Genomic DNA, 19,047 nt, shown 5'->3' on the forward strand with positions numbered 1-19,047 from the left:
CAAATGTAACTACAGATAGTGGCCAACCAGTTTTCTGATCTAGCTCATCATGTCTGTGCCAGCAGAAGGGCAAGAATGAGCTGCTGGGATGCTGAGGCTTAAAGTTGTGATGGACTGCTGTTTTAAGTGAGTTTAAGACCATGCAACTGTAAGAAGGGACTCAAGCAAATTTCACTTAGTCATTCCAACCAGATAAATGACTGGCTTTGCAGGGTCTTCCTCCAAGCTCACAGGAATGCCACCAAGGTCAAATTGTCCCCAAAGGACTTGTAATTGAAGAGCACAGCAAGCTTGGCAGAAAGGCAGGAAAGAAAGGAAGCTGAATAAACTACTTTTGTTTAAAGTACAAAGTAACATATCTCAGAGGCACTGGAAACCAAGCTTTTCCCTGCTGCTCTCCCACTGTTTCAGCAGCCTGGGACCACAGCAGTACTCAGCAGTTTGCCACAGGTACTCAGCCACAGGTCCTGGGGTAATACTACACTGTGAGAGCATCCAGCTCCTTCAAGTTGTTCACAGGGTGCAAGAATACAGATTAATACTCTCAGTAAGATGAGCTCAGTCCTGATATCCCAACCAACTTCAACAAGGATACAAAGTAGATCAATTTCAGCAAAGCCAGACTTAGTCCACGAACATCTTGACTTTTGAAGGATTTTATTTATCAATTTATAAAAGCTACTCTAATCACAGAATAAAGGGGAAAGAAACATCTCCAAGGGTTTTGTAGCTAGGAGATGAAATAGGTACCTTTCACAGCTTCTACTGGAGCCAGCTGGAAGCTCCCTCAGCAAGACAGCTGGAACTGGCCTGCAGCCAGGTAAGCACCATGCTTTCCCACTGTACATAGCCAGAGGCAGATTTCACCCTGGCATATTTCAAACCCAACCAATGTTATAACAGATCCACAAATATGCATGCTCAATTCATCTGAGAGGCACAAGCACGAGGGAGAAGACAGGATGCACAGGAGCTGGAAAGACCAGGAAGGCTGACAGACATATGATGAAGCCAGTACAACACAAACAAACAAACAAATCACAGGGATTTAACTCTGCATTATTTTGACCATCCCACTACAGCACACAGAGATCATAGAGATAACTAAGGGCATCTAGGGAAAAGACCTTCCAACATGTCACAAGGGAAGCACAAAACATGGATTCAGAAGTAACACTAAATGCCACTAACCAGAAAGAAGGAAAGATGCTTCCAAAACCAGCATGGTCAGTCAAAACTTGAATCACTTCTGCAGCACCCAACAGTGGCTGGGCAGTTTTCAGCAGCTCCCCAAGAAGACTGGGAACAGAGCTACTAGTGGAAACTTTGCTGTCACTTCCACAGGCTCATTTTCAGCAGCTTGAGCAAGTTACAGTCTGTCACAGCTGTAAAAGCATTAAACACTGCTGCTGTCCTCCTCTCACATCCAGCCAGCACATGGAGTATGGCACGGTGCCTGCCTGCAAGGTAACACTGAACTGAGGCAAACCTCACTGGAAAGGTCTTTGCTAGAAACTGCTATGGCTTTGAAACCACCTAGAAAAAGTGGAGGGCAACATAGAAGCTCAGCATTACTCTTTGCAGGAGACACCCTGCAACAAAGACACAGCTAAGAACCACTGCGAGGTACAGGCTCTCTTCTGTGACAGAATCACACAGAATCACCAAGGCTGGCAGAGACCTCAGCATGCACATCTCCCAGCTTGCATGAGTAAGTTATCTCTTTTTTTAGCATTTATGGAATAGACTTTTTTTTTTAAGTTTAAAGAAGCTACTACAAACTCACAAAGCTGCTGCCAAAGTTTTCTGCTATGTTCAGCTCATTATATTAATGGCTGTACTTCGAATCTCAATACAAACAAATCCCAGTGGAGGATACAGAACATAAATATTTTCTCATGTAGCAAAAAGTTCACAGCTCCATCAAGATTTCTGTGCGTCAGTGCAAATTCAAATGACAACACTGAATGCTGCCTTGTGTAGCAGTAGTCCATGTCACACCAAACTTGCTTTCTTTTCCATCACAAAAGCCCTTCCTCGTCTCAGGGTTTGCCACTAACTTCCAAGTCCCAGAAGCACAATGACACCGAAAAGGCTCAAATAACTTTCTTATATTCATACTCTCACTAGTCGTTTCAACAGATCAGATGGAAAAGTAGCATTCAGCAAGGGCTCTGAAACTTCTTGAATTTCCTTCTTTTTCTTCCACAGCAAGTACCCTAAGGGCTGCTCCACGAGTTTAAGCAAGTTTTGTAACTGTACAAAACATCCACTCACACAAAGTAACTGAGGAGGAATAAATATCTTGAGAACATTAGCTGGGACTGTGGGAGAAAGAAGCTCTAAGTCAGAAACAAAATACCAGTTTCACTTAGATAACCGTGTTTCAAAATTTCACATGGTTAATAATAATTGTAGCTGTACAAAAATTCTCTTGTCCAATGGTGCTTTATACTTTTACAGGTGCAGCACTGATCAGCAGCTGCATCTGGGATGAAGAGCTCCAGGCCGCACCTCGAGTACTGTGTCCAGTTCTGGGCCCCTCAGTTTAGGAAGGATGTTGACTTGCTGGAACGAGTCCAGAGAAGGGCAACAAAGTTGGTGAGGGGCTTGGAACACAAGCCCTACGAGGAAATACTCAGGGAGCTGGGATTGCTTAGCCTGGAGGAGACTCAGGAGTGACCTTATCACTCTCTACAACTACCTGAAGGGAAGGTGTAGACAGGTGGATGTTGGTCTTTTCTCCCAGGCAGCCAGTACCAGAACAAGAGGACACAGTCTCAGGCTGCACCAGGAGAAGTTTAGGTTGGATGTTAGGAAGAAGTTCTATACAGAAAGGGTGATTGCCCATTGGAATGGGCTGCCCAAGGAGGTGGTGGAGTCACCATCATTGGAGGTTTTCAGGAGGAGACTTGATGGGGTGCTTGGTGCCATGGTTTAGTTGTTTAGGTGGGTTGGATTGGTTGATGGGTTGGACGCGATGATCTTGAAGGTCTCTTCCAACCTGGTTTGGTTTATTTTAAATAAATAAATGTTTTTCTAAAAGTCTAGATGTCATGAATAAGCCTTTAAAATATACCTCCTGTGTTTGAGTAAAGCATATTATCCATTCCACCCCTGAGCCATTAGGAACAACATATCCCAAGTATCTTTACCTAACTTCCTGCACCTTAGTCAACTCATCTGTTCAAGCTGGAAGACATGAGCTGTGTAAAGTACAAACAGATTTAAACCATATATTCCACGTAATACACAATCCCTGAAGTTAGACCTGAAACTACCACACCCTACTGCAATCACTTACTACACAAGGATTCTGTCTTGATTGAAATATTTTATGAAATAATGAATTATTTGTGTTGCAAGGTAACAAACTCAAGTGCTATATTATACCCACAAACACAGATTAGTTTAATGGAAAGAATGAAAACTGTGTCTAAGGGGTTTTAAACCTCATGGTTTTGGATATATGAGAGACAGGTAAGCAAGCAAAAATGTACAAGACATGAATCATAAGTGATCACTAGTTGATATTACACAATAAGCAGGCTGAAAAATTGGTTCAAAACCTTCCACACAGGATTCTTTGTCATTACCACTCTATGCTGATTAAACAACAACTACCATCCCTGTTTTAAAATACCTTGCCCTGAAGGATTTATTAGCACTGCTAGAAGCCTGCTCTACTATGTATCCTTTCAAAAGGAAAACATAACTTAATGACTTCTAGCATTAACATTTAACTGCACTGTACTTGGGGTGCATAATTCCTTTTTGGTTAAAGGGATCCAGAAAGAAAGGAAACCCGGCAGACTGACCTTGCAAACCAAGTCAGCCGTTCACAGGACGCAGGGGACAAGTAATTCTGATGTGCATCTCTTACATAGTTTAAACTTCTACTTCGCCCAGCAAAGAATTTTTTTTCCTAGGCAAGCAGGTTTAGTAGTAAATCAGGTGTTTTGGTTTGTGTTTTTAATGTCCTCAAATTTTTGCCCAGCTCAACACATGCCTTGTGGCCAGAAGCCACTGAAGAGATTAAATAACTTTAAAAAGCGCAGATATTTATTCAGTTATCACTGATTATATGGCCAAGCATTGCAAAATACAGCAGTCTCTTCCTTATTAGACATATATGTAGCTCCCCTAAACCAAGAGATTAAGCATAAATTAATGGCTCTTTCATGCAACACTTGGGAGAGCAATTTATCACACTCCTGAAGGATACCCAAGTATCTGATCGCTTCCTTCTTGCCAAACTGGGAGGATGGGGGGGGAGAGGGGGGAGAAGTTCTCTTGATTTTACAGCTGAAGAAGTAATATTGTTATGTTTGTGACCTCCTCTGAGCTAACAAAAAAAGTCTGTTAGTCAGGAAGGAATGTCAGCACCACCCACCAGTTAGTTTAGCACCTGTTAGGATTTTCAGGTACGTGTGTTTTACAGCATTTACACAATCCATCCATTCCGTCTCTAAAGGAGGAAACAGGAAAGCTTACATGAAGTCTAAGTGTTAAACCATACATTTCCACTACAGAACCACAGCTACCTTTTTTGCCTCCCCCTTTTGCAACAGGAATGTTAAACAGGAAAGTCACCCATGACATTCTTATATGCACAATGAGGATGATGATCCTGAGCTTTCTTCTTCCTCCTCCTGAAGGCTCATCTTGCCCTTCAGAAAGAATAAGGGAGCTATTGAGCCTGTCTCAGAACTGAAACTGTAAAACACCCAATTTGTTGACATGCATATAGGACACCCCTGTCCCAGACCCCTTGCTGGCCTGAGCTCTCATTCCAGGTCAGAGGATGGCTCAGACCCCCCTCTTTCTTTTTATATTTGCACTTGATTATCAGCAATTCTTCCGTCCTGGCTTGCTGGCACTGAAACTTCTATTGTAAAGCTCCTGCTGCTTTCCTACTTGCAAAAAAAGTTAAATGGGACATGTAGCTGATTAAATAAAAAAAAATCAGTCATGAAAATGTACTTTGACTCAAGTGTCAACATTTAGCATCAGATATGAGAGGCCTAGATACTGGCAGGGTCATGCTGCTCAGCCAAGGCCATGTCTCCTTAATGCCTTGCCATAGGCTCTATTTGTTTTGACCTCAACAGTTCAGATAAAGAAATGGCTTGCATTATATTCCACCACAGATACTCTGGACTTCGAAAGAAATTAATTGTTTTTTAGTGAGAATACTTTTTTTCAGGCAATGGAACAGCTGCTTCCAATTTTAATGTGACCAAAGAAAAAGGCATTGAAAATTCAGTGGCATCAAATTATTAATATCAAAAGTTAATGCAGATTTTGGGAGAAGGAGAAGGAAGTCTAAACTTGGGTGACTTAGTTATCTCCCTCTTGTTTTCTTCTCATCATTCAGAACCACTGTGCCACCTTGGATTACAAGCATGCCATTTTTGCACTTGCAGAGGATTTTGACAATATTGTTCATTTACTTACTCTAAAATCCACCATCAACAGCACTAAGAATCACTTCAAGGAAGCCTCAACTCTGAAGTCACAGTAATGCTTTTTTTCCTGAATGTCGTCTTCACAAATTTTTCAACAGCTCTTTCCCCCTCCCCTCCTCCCCCCCAAGTCCTTTTCCCATAACAGCTATTTCAAGCCTGCCACAAATGCAAGATTGGAACTGCTCAAACACATTTATTTTCTCAACAGAGTGATTTACTCAGTCTCTGCTTCATGTCAGTGGGTAAAAGGTACTGGTTTTGCAAATGAGAAACAGCAGACAATAAAAGCTTGTTCCTTCAAATAAAGCCTTCAAAATAAATGTTCTTCAAATAAATACTGAGGTGTGTTATGCAAAAGAAAAAGATCATATAATACCAAGATAAACAATAAATTTAATCTGATGAAAACACTGTGGTGATACAATGGTCACCATTAAAAATCAGCGTTTATCACCAACTGTTGAGCAATGCCACCCTTGCTCTATACCCTTAATCAGAGGGGGAGGAAGGAGGAATGCAGTATATGGTAATTGCCCAAGAAACAAATGCTTAACAGCTATTTCTCAGAGTTATTTTCCCTGAAGAGTAACTATTATAGTCATAATCATAACATGTCATTTCAGTTATTTATCTCCAGTCTTCACAACAGGTATATCTAATCATGCTTACCACTGAAATCAAGTTAAGCTTATGCTTTACTACCTGCATAAGCTACTCAACAAATGAGCCACGTGTCAAAATACTAGGCAGACAATCCAGCTTCTTTATTCTGAACTCACATACTCTGCAAAGCATCTCCAATAACTTGGGCAGGGATGGATTGGTATTGGCTTAAACAATTACTCTCCAAAAGATCTTGCCATTTTCCCTCAAGCCATTTCTTCTGCAGTGTTTTTCCCCAAAGTCTCTCAACTAAGTTACCTCTTAAGCCCGTGACATCACAGAGCTGTAGGAAGAGACACGCACAGCGCAGCTATATGCACTGAGAACGCACAGCATTACCCATGGGCATAACTGCACGAGCTATGTGTGAGGGGCACTGAGACTGAGGCACATTGCCTCAATGGAAAAAAAAAACCAAACCAAAACTGAAGCCCTTTTGCATACCTCCTCCCACATCAAAGCAACTTCAGGGAAGTACAGGCTAGCTACCTGGCAAGCTGAAATGAGCAGAACTAGCTGATTAATTGCCACTGTGAGCAAGAGGCTGATTTTCCATTGATATTAACATATCTGAATCTACTGGAACCTCTGGCAGCATAATTTTGTATAATTATTTTCTACTCACTATCCTCCTGGATTGCAAATATGTTTATCTTGTATAAAATGACGTCAATGTTAAACAGCTTGCTTTTGTTGTTTTACTTCTTAAACTAGTCAGGGCTTATTATGAAAGACAGGGCAGTGTTTTTATTTCTGCTTGTGGTTTGGCAATAGGCCTCCCTAGGATAAAACCAGAAAATGGGTCAGAAAGAGGCGGAATGAATGTACAGCCAAAGTCTCACCTCTTCTCAGATTTGAACAGTGTGAGGTTGCATAATGCACAGGCATACCTGTTGCATTGTAATGGTGAATAACTGTTACCAGGTAACCAGCAATTTGGATTTCAGGATTGTTTGTTAAAAGCTTGCACACTTCAAACAAAGGTATCTGTGACCCTAGTTTTTACGTAAATATTCATAATTTCTTGCTTAACCAGGTGGACACCCTGGAGGCAAACGCTGCAGAAAATTTCCACATCAATTTCCCCTTTTAATCAGAGCCCACACACACTCACTGGTACCCAGGAAAAGCTTCTACAAGCTCCTACACTCATTGTGTCGCAGCTTAGACAAGCCACAGTACCCAGCTGTGGGTCAAATGCGAGTCTGGAAAGCAAAACATTCACACAACATTTTGTAATAGACTATGACTCAAGGAAAATGAGAACCACAGGATTGAATTTCTCTCCATTCTTCCACCAGGAAAACAAAGCAAAGCACAAGAAATCATCAAAAAATCAGATACAAGTTCTCTCCGCCCTCAGAGAACATACTTCACACACATATTCCACAGCACGCTTCACTAGGGCTTGTCAAGCACTCCCAAGTACCTTGGATAGCAAGTGATAACAAAGTCCAAAGGATCAGACTTATTTCAGATACCTTAACACACAAACTTTCACCAGTCTAAGAGAACACAGCAGCCATTCAGGAGAAAAAAAAAGAAGTTCTCACTGGGGTACAAACAGTGTTCTCAGACTAAAACCCTGGGTGTTTGTGAACGACCCCAAGTAAACAAACCAGCAAGGTAAATCACCCAACCCCGATGATGACTGCGAGACTGCCCCTGCAGACAACTGCTGTAGCATAGGTAAGAAACAGATTGGTCACACCCCTTACTTCTAGCAGATGCACTTTCTAAATATATGTGTGAATGGCTTCACTCTGCTTTGGTTTGTTCCAGCAAAGTGAAAGAGGCCACTGATCACAAACAAGGCCTGAGCATGTACTTGTCTTTCTGATCTTGCTCAGAAGCTAGCAGATGCAACTGGCAAAAGTGGCCACCACGAGTTTCAGGTTTGCACAGCCTTTGCTAAATCTGCAGTAGACCAAACTAGGATAAAGGAATTAAAACACACATAGCAGCATTAGTAATGCTCTAACAAGGAATCTAGAGTATTCAAGTAAGTCAGTGCTAGTCAGAAAACATTTTAGGCTACTGGCAATAAAAGAGACAATTATGGTGGAAAGGTTGTTGGAAATATCAGTAATGTAACCTGTGTGGCACACACAGGTGCCTTCGGCAGTGTTAGGGCAATATAGTACCACTTGCAGTGCAGGCTTCAATGCATTCGCCTTACACCTCTTCCCACACAATGAAACATAATCCTGATTGTCACTTCCTTGCAGCAGGCCACCATACTCTGTCTTATGTCATGCCATAGATATCTATATATATGAAAAAAAGGGAAGTACATATGGCTCTAAGCAGGCACATTATACGGTTTTGGGGAAGACAGACTCACAGCTTACAGATACTTTGGTAGATACAATACTTTGCATTCTAGTGGTATATGCCATTTAAACTCCAGAGCTTACTAAGCAGACTCTCCCTCTCCCAAGTTTTACATGCTAGCCACATAGAGATGCATTCATATAGCTGCAGCACAACAGTCTTACGGCCTAATGAGAGCACAGAGTAGGACGGCTGCAGGAGATGGGCTGGAGGCAGTTTTCCCAGCCACAAAGGGTACCAAACACAGTAACTGCTGGCAGCTCATTCCCTTTCTTGAAACAGGAAGATGGATACTTTCAGCTTGTGAAGTTACCAGAGCCATAGCTTGTGGAGGTTGCCATTAGTTGGCTTTAGACCCTGTAACAGCAATCATCCACTGCAGGTTGTTCACACCCTCAGTTGGAACAGTGCTGCATCAGACAGCCAAGCTGACAGGAACCATGAGTATACTGCTACCCATGTTGCTACCAACCACTACCAGGTATTGAAGCCTGCAAGACTTTCCTCTGCAACAAATGGAGACAATATTCCATGAAGAAGAATAGGAAAATAAAGGTGCAACCTGGAAAATGCCACTGTTTTACCCTGCTATGCTGGGTAAAAAGTTGTCAGGAGAGCCAGGCCCAAAGAGAGGTGGCAAATGGAGTTAAATCCAGTTGGCAGCCAGGCACAAGTGGTGTTCCCTTTGGCTCAGTATCAGAGCCACTTCTACTTAACATCTTTATCAATGACCTGGATGAGGGAATCGAGTCCATTAAGCTGGGTAGGAGTGTTGATCTGCCTGAGGGTAGGAAGGCTTTACAGAGTGACCTGGACAAGCCGAATCAACAGGTTGAGGCTGGCTGTATGAGGTTTAACACAGCCAAGTGTCAAGCCCTGCACTTCTGTCACAACAACCCCATGCAAGGATACAGGTTTGGGGCAGAGTGGCTGGAAGATTGCCTGGTGGAAAAGGAGCTGGGGGTGCTGGTCAACAGCTAGCCGAATATGAGCCAGCAGTGTGCTCAGGTGGCCAAGAAGGACAGGAGCATTCTGGCCTGCATCAGGAATAGTGTGGCCAGCAGAACTAGAGAAGTGACTGTTGCCTTTGTATTCAGCACTGGTAAAGCTGCACTGTGTTCAGTTTTGAGCCCCTGACTACAAGAAAGACACTGAGATGCTGGAGCAGGTCCAGAGAACGGCAACACAGTTGGTGAAGGCCTGGAGAATAAATCTTACAAGGAGTGGCTGAGGGGACCAGAGGTGTTTAGTCTGGAGAAAGGGAGGCTGAGAGAAGACCTTGTTACTCTCTACAACTGCCTGGAACTTCTTCACTGGAAGAATTATCAAACACTGGAATAGGCTTCTCAGGGAGGTGGTCAAATCACCATCCCTGGAGATGTTTATAACATGCATAGATGTGGTGCTAAGGAACATGGTTTAGCACCAGAATTGGTATAATTAGATAATGCTTTGACTCGATGATCTTAAAGGTCTTTTCCAAACAAAATAATCCTATGATTCTATAAAAAAAGATCTGGGAGTCTCTGCTTGTCTGCCCTCAGGACCAAAGAAAATGAGGTGCTGAAAGTACAGTATACACATGGTAAAAGCAGACCAAGGAAAAGAAACTGCAACTTAGTGAATAGTTTTTATCTCATTTTAACTGCAAAGCTCAAACAACTCCTTATAACACTCAAGGCTTAATAGAAGTTTGAAGAAAAATCTTAATTTCTGAAGTGCAGAGTGCATTTCTAACTGATTGAGAGCTAATCCTTGACAACAAAAAACCCAAAGACTCTAATTAAAGCTACACTGTGAAACCTATCTTCCCCTGGGGTCAACAGTCAAGAGCACAGTAACAACCACTTGTTCTGACCACTGCTATGATAGGTCTTCCAGAACACAAAAAGGTTAAAAATATAACATGAGACTGGTCCTTCAAATAGGAATGCTGCAGTATGAGTATTTCTTTAAGACATTCAAGCCACATATCTGTTTCTCTGCAGTCATCAACATGGAACTCTGCAACTGCATTACTGCAAAAGAGTTCGTCCATATTTATCTGCACAGAGGACCCTGCACTCTATCAAGAAAACGACAGTTTGGGCAGCAATTTCTGTTACTACACTGTCGTGCCCAAGCAAGCAGCAATTCCGCAGCTTCTGCTGAAACAGCAGCAGCCCAGTGCTGAAATGACACACTGAATCACTGATTTACTGCTTTGGGGGATTACATAAAGATTGACATTCAGCCTGTTCGATTATGCCTAGAGGAGGTACGGACTGCTTAATTTTGAGAACCGAAACAGCAATAAAAAAAAACCCCAAAATTAAAATGAAGGACGTGGTCAAGGGGGTGTGTTCAGTTGCCCTGGCCCCTGTAGTGGGTCTGTACCCCGCCATTTCAAACGCCTGACTGCAGCTATCCCTGCCGTCCTGTGGCAGGAACACAGGTACGTGCTCACAGCTGGTGCTGAAAGGGAGGTGTGTCTCCACACCCTGCAAACAAAATAGGCCTTTTCCTCCGAAAACCAAGCCTCTCGCCCATGCTGCTGCCAAGGCGAACCACGCCGAGTGCGTACGCAGAGGTCTCTCGGTGGGGCAAACCCAGCTGGGCTGCGCGGGGCTCCCTTACCGCAATACAGCCCCTGATGAGGTGAGGCGGCGGACTCAGGTTTGCTCGGGCGCAGAAAACCGTCACCCCACGACCACTCGCCGAGAGGGTATGGCCGCCGAGCACCTACAACCCTACAAACCTGAGCTGCTCCCTGCCCGCGACAGGCTCCCCGTAAGGAGGAGGCTGCGTGGATTTCGGGGCACTATATGGAACGCCCCCTCTCTAGATCTCTCCCGTTCCCAGACCCCCTTAACAAATCAACCTGTTACACCGTCCCGGCGCTGCCCTTTCTAGCGGGGCCGGAGTCCCGGCTTCCCCCGTGCCCCGAGCGGGGCAGTGCGACACAAGCCCCGCACCCCGCCCGCCTGCGCGGCGCATTGGACCGGGGGCTGCCGCGGTTGGCCACGTACCTCTGCAGGGGCATAACTTCGCAAGCCATGCTGGCCATGGGACCGCCACCCGCCCAACCTCTCCTCTCGTCTCGCCGCGCCCGTAGCGTCGCCAGCACCTTGCCACTAAGAGCCGGCGGCGCGGCCCACCCCCGGGGAGGGGCCCGAGGTCCGCCGGCCCCGCGTTGGCGGCTGACGGCGACCCGCCCCGCCCCGCAGCCGAGGGCCCCGTCCCGCTCTCCCTGCAGGCAGGCTGCGAGAGCGGCCAACCCGGCCGCGGCCCTGCCTCGGCAAACATCGGTTAACCGAAAGAAGTTTACGAGGTCCCGGACCTGCAAGAAATCCCACAAGCTGTGGGCTAACTATTACACAGTATCTTTTAACACAAAGACACCTCGAGGTCTTTCCTATCCGTTCTCGTAACTACAACCCAGCCCACTGTCACCCAAGTGTCACCCAGGGTGTGATGTAGTCACCCACAACCTCCCCAAAGCTCTACCATACCCTCACCTGGCTAAGCCCCCTCTGCAAACCCCTGGGATCCACATGCCTGCATACACACACCTGCACCATATGCAGGTGTCTGTGGGGGCTCATACAACTGGACCCCTGGACTTCTCATTCCTTTGTGTTGCAGTACTGAGGTTCAGAGGGCTTGTGCCAACTGACCCTAACACAGAGCAAACAGGAGCAGGGAAGTACTGAAATGAAGAGGTAAGGGTTGCAGAAACCAAACACTTTTACTGATGTTCCCAGTGGGCCACCCTCAAGCACATTTACATCTGTAGCTAACGCTCAAATTGTGCTCTGAAAACACAAATATGGGAAAAGCAGCAACAAGAGCCCCACGTCATGGATTTGCCACCTTTGATTTTGGAAAATGAACAGTACAAAATCCCCAAGAAGATCTTGCACTGAAACATTTGATGGCTGCTGAAGGCACGTACACAAAGTTTTATTTCTCACCTTTGCACTTCCTCTTCCCAGAACATCTAAGGAATTCTCTAACTTCCCTCAACTGGAGAGAAACACTGCTGCTGCTGCTCCACCTGTGAACAACCTTATTACACTACGCATTTCACGTGATGAGAAACAGGACAACCTGAACTGATAGAGGAGCGTAAGAGACTGGATCCTTTCAACATTTTGGGTGGTAAAAGCCTAATGGCTACTTCTGGTGCAGCCAGACACGCCAATCTTCAAAAATTTAAGTCAATGTTAAAAGCACTGTCATCTTTGAACCCAGTCAGGACTGGCACTAGTTTGGGAGAAAGCTGCAGCAAGAGCTTAGCACATGTGTGTTTAAGACTTCCATACAGATGTAGGTCATGTGAATTACGCAAGAGCCACATCAGCTTTCTGGGGAAGCTGATGACACTCACAGGTTAGCAGAAGACAATCAGACATTTCATAGGGATGCCTAACAGATCTTCCCAGCAGAAGGCAGGCACATATTCCATCAAAACCAAGAGCAGCAGGGCAGCTGCAGCCTCAGAAAGCTGTAGCATGGAGTAGAGATGCAGAGGTCAATGGAGAAGAGGCTCTGCTTCAGTACACTGGACTGTTTAACATTGGCTCCTGTCAGCAGGCTGACTGGAAGAAGCGCATTAGTGGTGCTTCTGCCCGTCGTCTCAGCACACGCCAGTTCTGCTGCACCAGTCATGCCAGGCACAGCGCAGGGCCCCTTTTTAGGAAAGCTAGCAACGCTGATAAAGCACTCTGCCATCACAGACTTGGGCTGCCCTTATCTGTGCCAATTAAATGAATATCTTGATGACTTCCTGTTAAGTCAAATATGCCATATGTACTCTTAAGCAACTTAAAACATAAAAGATTTTCCTCTGATACATAAAACTGCTTCAGTATAAAACAAAAGTACCTTGTACTGTTTCATAATGCAACATAAATCAAATTGGCTTTTCTTGGCCAGTCTTCTTTTATATACATACAATTATTCATAGTCTATTACACTTCTATAAACTGAGTGTTACCATTGGGATGCAAATAAAAAACCCAAGTTTCCCCATTTAACTAAGGAGCCACCTACATGGGGAAGGAGTCAGAGTTCTCCAGAGTAGTTTGCTGAATAAACAGAAATGGACTCAAATAGCTGCTGTACTCTGAATTTATACTCTAGCTATTTTGTTATAACTTCCAAGGGACTTGTCCATATTAATGAGCTTAAAAGTACTAAGATCATCAACAAAGAATTCACTAACAAAAAGTCATGCTGTAATAACCACCAAGAATTATGAATTTGCATCAGGGTATTGCATGGCATCATTATGAAATCAACCAGATACCTAGAGAGAACATTAATGTTGCCCAGGACTCCCTGTGTTGTCATGTACCTTCAGATCCACCTTCTGTTTCTATTCTCTTTTTTTTGTTGGACTCCCCTAAATGGGGTATCAATTTTCTTGTCTTCTTCCCTGTCTACCTCTTTAGCATTGCCAAAACCACCATGACTAAGAAGAGGTACCGCAGCTCATATTTCCCTGTGCACCCACTGGCATGCAACTTTGACATCCATTAAAGGAGATCAAAGATAAAGAAAATGCAGCTGGTGGACTTCTGCTAGCACTGCTGGTTTACCAAGGTTTTAATTATTTCTGGAGCAGCTGCAGATACTGCAATAACATGGAGAAATGTCAGAAAGTGTGAAATTTAACAAGTACTTTGGGGGACAGTAGCCAGCCATCAGTAAGAGCAGCAGTACCTGCTACTCAAACAGTGGGAAATCACTCTACAGTGCACCTCAATTCAGTTAGCATCATCTCAATGGGCCCTTCAAATCTCTCCCTCTGCTAAACAAGTACACAACTCTCTCATTCTTCAACTCTCCTGTTCATGGGTACAGACCACAAGTAATGCACTTGTATTTAAAGCAGGCAGAACAAAGTTGCCAGAAAAATGTGGTCTTATCTCCAAATAATTCTACTTCCTTCTCAAATTGAAACCATTTTGCTACACAACACATGTGGGAATTCCTATCCTCTCCCTACTCTCCAATACCCTTTTTAATTTGCATGATTCACATATAAATCCTGGGACTGTACAATATTTTGGTCTGGATTTGTTTGTACTTGTTCAATTTGTTCTCTGATGTTAGACATGAAAAACAAAACCTCTTCTGCAAATTTCATACAATTCTTGCATTCCTACTGCTCAGAAAGGCCAAACTCATCTGTTAGCAGCAACATTCTACCACAGTGGCTATGGTACCATCACACATACATACAGAAGATGGGGGGAAACTCCCTTCTTTCAAGACCGACACAGCATCCTCTCCACTGCCTGTACACTCCTTAGTGTATTATGAATACTTCAGGAAAACAGAGAACACATAATAAAAATTATAAAGCCCCTTAAAATACCACCACACCCCCCCACACTTCAGCACCTGTGCCAAAGCACCACCTGGGTTCAAACTAGATTTGCAAATTTCTTACTGAAATTCAACAAAGGAAAGAAGACATTAGCTGGCGCTAAATATGAATAATGACTTTTCTCCAACACCACCACTGTTTAAAGAATGAATACACATTTGGAATGGAAGCCTCCTGTCAATCATCATTCAGAAGTGCATTCTTCCCTTTCTTTTGTTTTCATACTTAGCTGCACACAGAATAATTTTCTCAGCATATAAAGCAACAAGAGGACCTGTGAACAGCGCCAGAGGACATGAGATATAAGTGATCTAGATAATGGATTTTAAGAGGATGTGTCTGAGTCTGCCTCCTGAACAGCGGTTATCCCTTGCCTCACTGCACAGCCATACACAAATTAGATAATAATTTAAAAAAGAGAGAGAGAGAGAAAAACAAATATCTGATAATATCTAAGGGTTTTTAAGATGCTGGAGCTCCGCTCAATACCATCAGTGTATTCCCACAGTGTTTACAAAGTTACACAGTAACTTCCCCCTGGCAGAAACATAAAATGCAAAGCAAAGATACCATCAGAGTGAAAATTACAGAATGTGCTTTTCAAAACACCACCAATAAAAAATTGTAAATGCCATTATTTATGTAAACATACAGGCAGTTTTTTCTTTAGAGTATCTGTGCATACAAACATCTGCAATTACAACTGATTAATACCCCAGAAAACCTCCCGCAGGGCAGCAGATTTGTGTGCACATGTGAAACAAGCAAGCCATATGTAAACAGAAAACATATTTGGAAACTGTAGCCCTTCGTGTCCAAACAAAGCAGATACTCCATTCAATAGGCCCTGTCCAAAAGAGTAACTAATACTTCAAAAATGTAGAGTTATTAAAAGGGCAATCTTCAGAAATGGGGTAAGCATTAACAGTAGCTTTCCAAGACTGGCACTCAGCCCTGTGTCAAGTAACACCTTATCAAAGATCTGAAAGGAAGTGTAAAATAATACTGGTGGTTCTTTTTGCATGGTGTGTGCAAGCCATCATGAGAAATTTTAGTACAGCCATAGAAGAGTCAAATATGGGACCTATATCCAAGATCCTGGATGTTACTGGGGGATACAATGTCATGCCAGATCTGCACTTACACATTAGCCCTGAGAGGCTGTGTGGCTAAAGAAATTAAGATCATCCTTGGAGGCATCCACGTAGATACTGTGTGGGAAAGGCATACTATGTCTGTGTTTCCTACTGGGGTGGTTGCTACAGACGACTCTGAGACGTTCAGGAATTCCCATTCTCAAGCAAGTTGTGAAAAATTGAAGAGGGTTCAGAGGCAACCCGTGAAGAACTAAACCCCACACGTTTAGTGTTTTTCAAAGAAAATTGCCTATTCATGCAGGAAATATGAATGTTTGACTTAGTACTCCCAAAAGTGTCGGCACAGAAATGCAAGTATTGCTGGCATATCTGTGGGGAATATGCTGGGTGTTTGCACCATAGCTCTTCTGTTCTTTCCTGCAGCTTGGAGGCCAAATTGCCTTTTAAACAAAGCTAGTTAAAATCTATTAAGGAGGAAACATATTCCAGAATTTTTCCTTAAACTTGCTCAGACAGGAACAAAGTAAACACCAAGCTGAAAGCTTCTCAGAGTTCTTGATCTCAGCCAACAGATAAGCATGCATGTGCATTTCCCATTGAGAGGGACACCTCAAGCTACCAGGAGACCTGGAATAGCTGCTGTGGAGGCTCTTCACTAAGCAGCAGTGTCCTTCGCAAGCACTGCCACACCCGCTTGTCAGCTGCTTTAACTTGTTCCAAAGGACTCTTGCCCCATGGGATAGCCCAGAAATTATTTCTTGGCCTCTATCCTGGAGAAGGGGGAGGACTGGGAGTAGGTTCCTAAAGGGTTTTCTGGGAAAGCATCAAGTAATGAATGGCTGTGCCAGCTAATCTGCTGTGGGAACAGAGTGAAGCATGCTGTGCAACAGGTCAGTAGGTTCTCCATTTGCACTAGTTAGTTCAAGTGCCAGAGCATGGGAGCGCAAACAAGCAGGAGTCCAGTCATATACAAGTTACTTTCAAAGCAGCCTTTTTCCAAAGCTCTGCTAATCTAATGACATTCCTAAATATTAATGTCCAATGACATTTCTCCCACTCCTTTAAACTGTTATTTTTACAAACCAGTCTGCACAAAGACCCTTTAAAAATTCATCTGCTTCTGACCAATTAAATGTTTGCCATAGAAAACACTGAAGAAAAAAAACAACATTCATTTGTCAGCAAAAAGATTCCAAACATTTTTAAATAAGCCTTTGGTACTCCCTGCACTATTTGCATTTCTCTACCAAAAGTGTCACTGGCTCTGCACTTTTCCACCTTCCAAAAACACCCTTCCAATCCTCTACAAAATTACTCTCCTGTGAACTCCGTGTCTCTGAATCCAGCATGTTTCCTTTCTAAAGCATCTCCAAGTGAAATGCCTGCAGCTCACCCTTAGCCTTACAAAAATAACAACTGTATCAGAAGGGAGTGAGCAAAGCAGAGGGGCAGACCACAACATTCATGTTGGGTGAATGCAGCTTTTCTACTCCACTGAAAGATAAACTGCCATCTGTGCTGGCAAGGGAGGCAGTCTGGCAGAGTTACCCTCCAGAAAAACCCTCTAGAAATAGCTCCTCTTCTTCAGTTAACGATATGTCTGAAATGAGACCTCCCTCTGCACAAGTGTCCCAGAGGCTGGCCTGGCTTCCAGAAGTGGTGGGAATAGATGACTTGGTGTGAGAGACAGGCTCCAGCTGGGAGGCACAAAGACAGGAGTGAGCTAAGACATGGTAACTCCATCTCTCTGCACAGAGCTGAAAGATGCATCTGTCATGGAAGCAAGGTAGATCCTGGCTAAAGGACAACTCTGACCAGATCCACTAAAACCTACCTGGATTTGGCCAGCACACGCTCTGGCAAGTCCTAGGGCTTCTTCCTGCACTAAGCTGTGCATACATCAAGAAATACAGATTATTTTTTATGCACAGCCAGATACAACAACACTGAGCTCAATCAGTGCAGTTCACTGCTGTGCCCTTCATTTGCAAAATCAGCTTTGAGTCTAAACACTCTGTATGTGTCCAGACTATGTTAACACGCTCCCATCCTGCTGCAGGCCAGTCTGAGCAATGTTAAGAGCAGCACAAGAGACACAGAAGTCCAGCATAAGCCTACATTTAATTTTCAGGACCACTTAGAACAACAAAAGAAAGGTCCAAGCTTGCAACTTTGCAACTCCCCTCCACACTCCTGGGAAAAGTCCATTTTTTTCTACCCAAGAAGCATAAGTCCAGAAAAAGTTATGAGAGTTCAGAGGAAAACTTATTTTCTCTGATGACCAGTAGCCCTCTCAGAATGGTGATCACTTGATTTTCTTGCAGTTTAACACTGAATTTTTGTGGTAGAGGGAAACATCTACTAATTTGACAAAACATGGTGCACTGTTAGCAGTGCTCCCAAGAGAACAGTCATTTTGTGGTGGTTAGGTGGTTCCTAACCATAATGCAAGACTATAAAAATGTTTTATTCGATATTAATCCCTCCCTGCCTGACTCAAACGTTCTGAATGCAGAGAGCTTGGAAACTATGAAAGGCCTTGAGGAACTGGGGGCAGAATATCTTGTTTCCAGGAGTCCTGTCAAAGCCTTAATGACTGGAAGTCATTAACATCCAAGTGGCCTTTAGTAATTTCTTTGCAATTATCTAGCAGTCTCTCTTTGCAGCCACCTCTAGTGCAAATATACTTCTTGCAGCAGGTGGAAAACAAAAAGGAAAGCTTTGTACAGAAATGGATCTATCTTCACACTTCCTAACTGAAACCCTCTCAGACCAGGAGGAAAGCACTGAGCCAATGTGAGAAAGTGCAATTTCTACACAACAGTCAGCTCGGAACCACTTTCCTTACAACAGATAAAATGAGAGGAAATCTCTCATGACCACTGACCACAACAAGGGAGGATTTTTACAACACTGAAAAACCTCAGTGACAAAGAGATGCAAGCAAAGTGACAAGAGCAGGGAGTGACAGCCCTGTACCGCTACCCCCAGCCTTTTCTTATTAGACAGCCAGCTAACCACTTTGATTAAAAAATGCACATGTCATGGGAAGTCACAGCTAAACTCCATCAGCCTACCCTGCAACGTGCTGAACACAACGTCCAAATGC

At 43.7% G+C, this 19,047-nt stretch overlaps 1 protein-coding gene across 4 annotated transcripts in view; it reads right to left on the reverse strand.

Moving 5' to 3' along the window:
- Window positions 1-19,047, reverse strand: part of FAM13A (family with sequence similarity 13 member A) — a 123,484-nt gene that overhangs the window by 47,772 nt on the left and 56,665 nt on the right. Inside the window, exon 1 of one of the 4 annotated variants that reach the window (XM_068137346.1) lies at window positions 11,474-11,572. The exons of the other annotated variants lie outside the window; for them this stretch is intronic. Coding sequence (XP_067993447.1) covers window positions 11,474-11,511 — 38 coding nt within the window. The 5' untranslated portion in view covers window positions 11,512-11,572. Of the gene's footprint in view, window positions 1-11,473; window positions 11,573-19,047 lie in introns of those variants that run through there. 4 annotated transcript variants of the gene reach the window in all.

Source organism: Melanerpes formicivorus, unplaced genomic scaffold (genome assembly GCF_026170545.1).
Source record: "Melanerpes formicivorus ecotype bairdi unplaced genomic scaffold, bMelFor1.0.p_v2 SCAF_4, whole genome shotgun sequence".
NCBI lineage: Eukaryota > Metazoa > Chordata > Aves > Piciformes > Picidae > Melanerpes > Melanerpes formicivorus.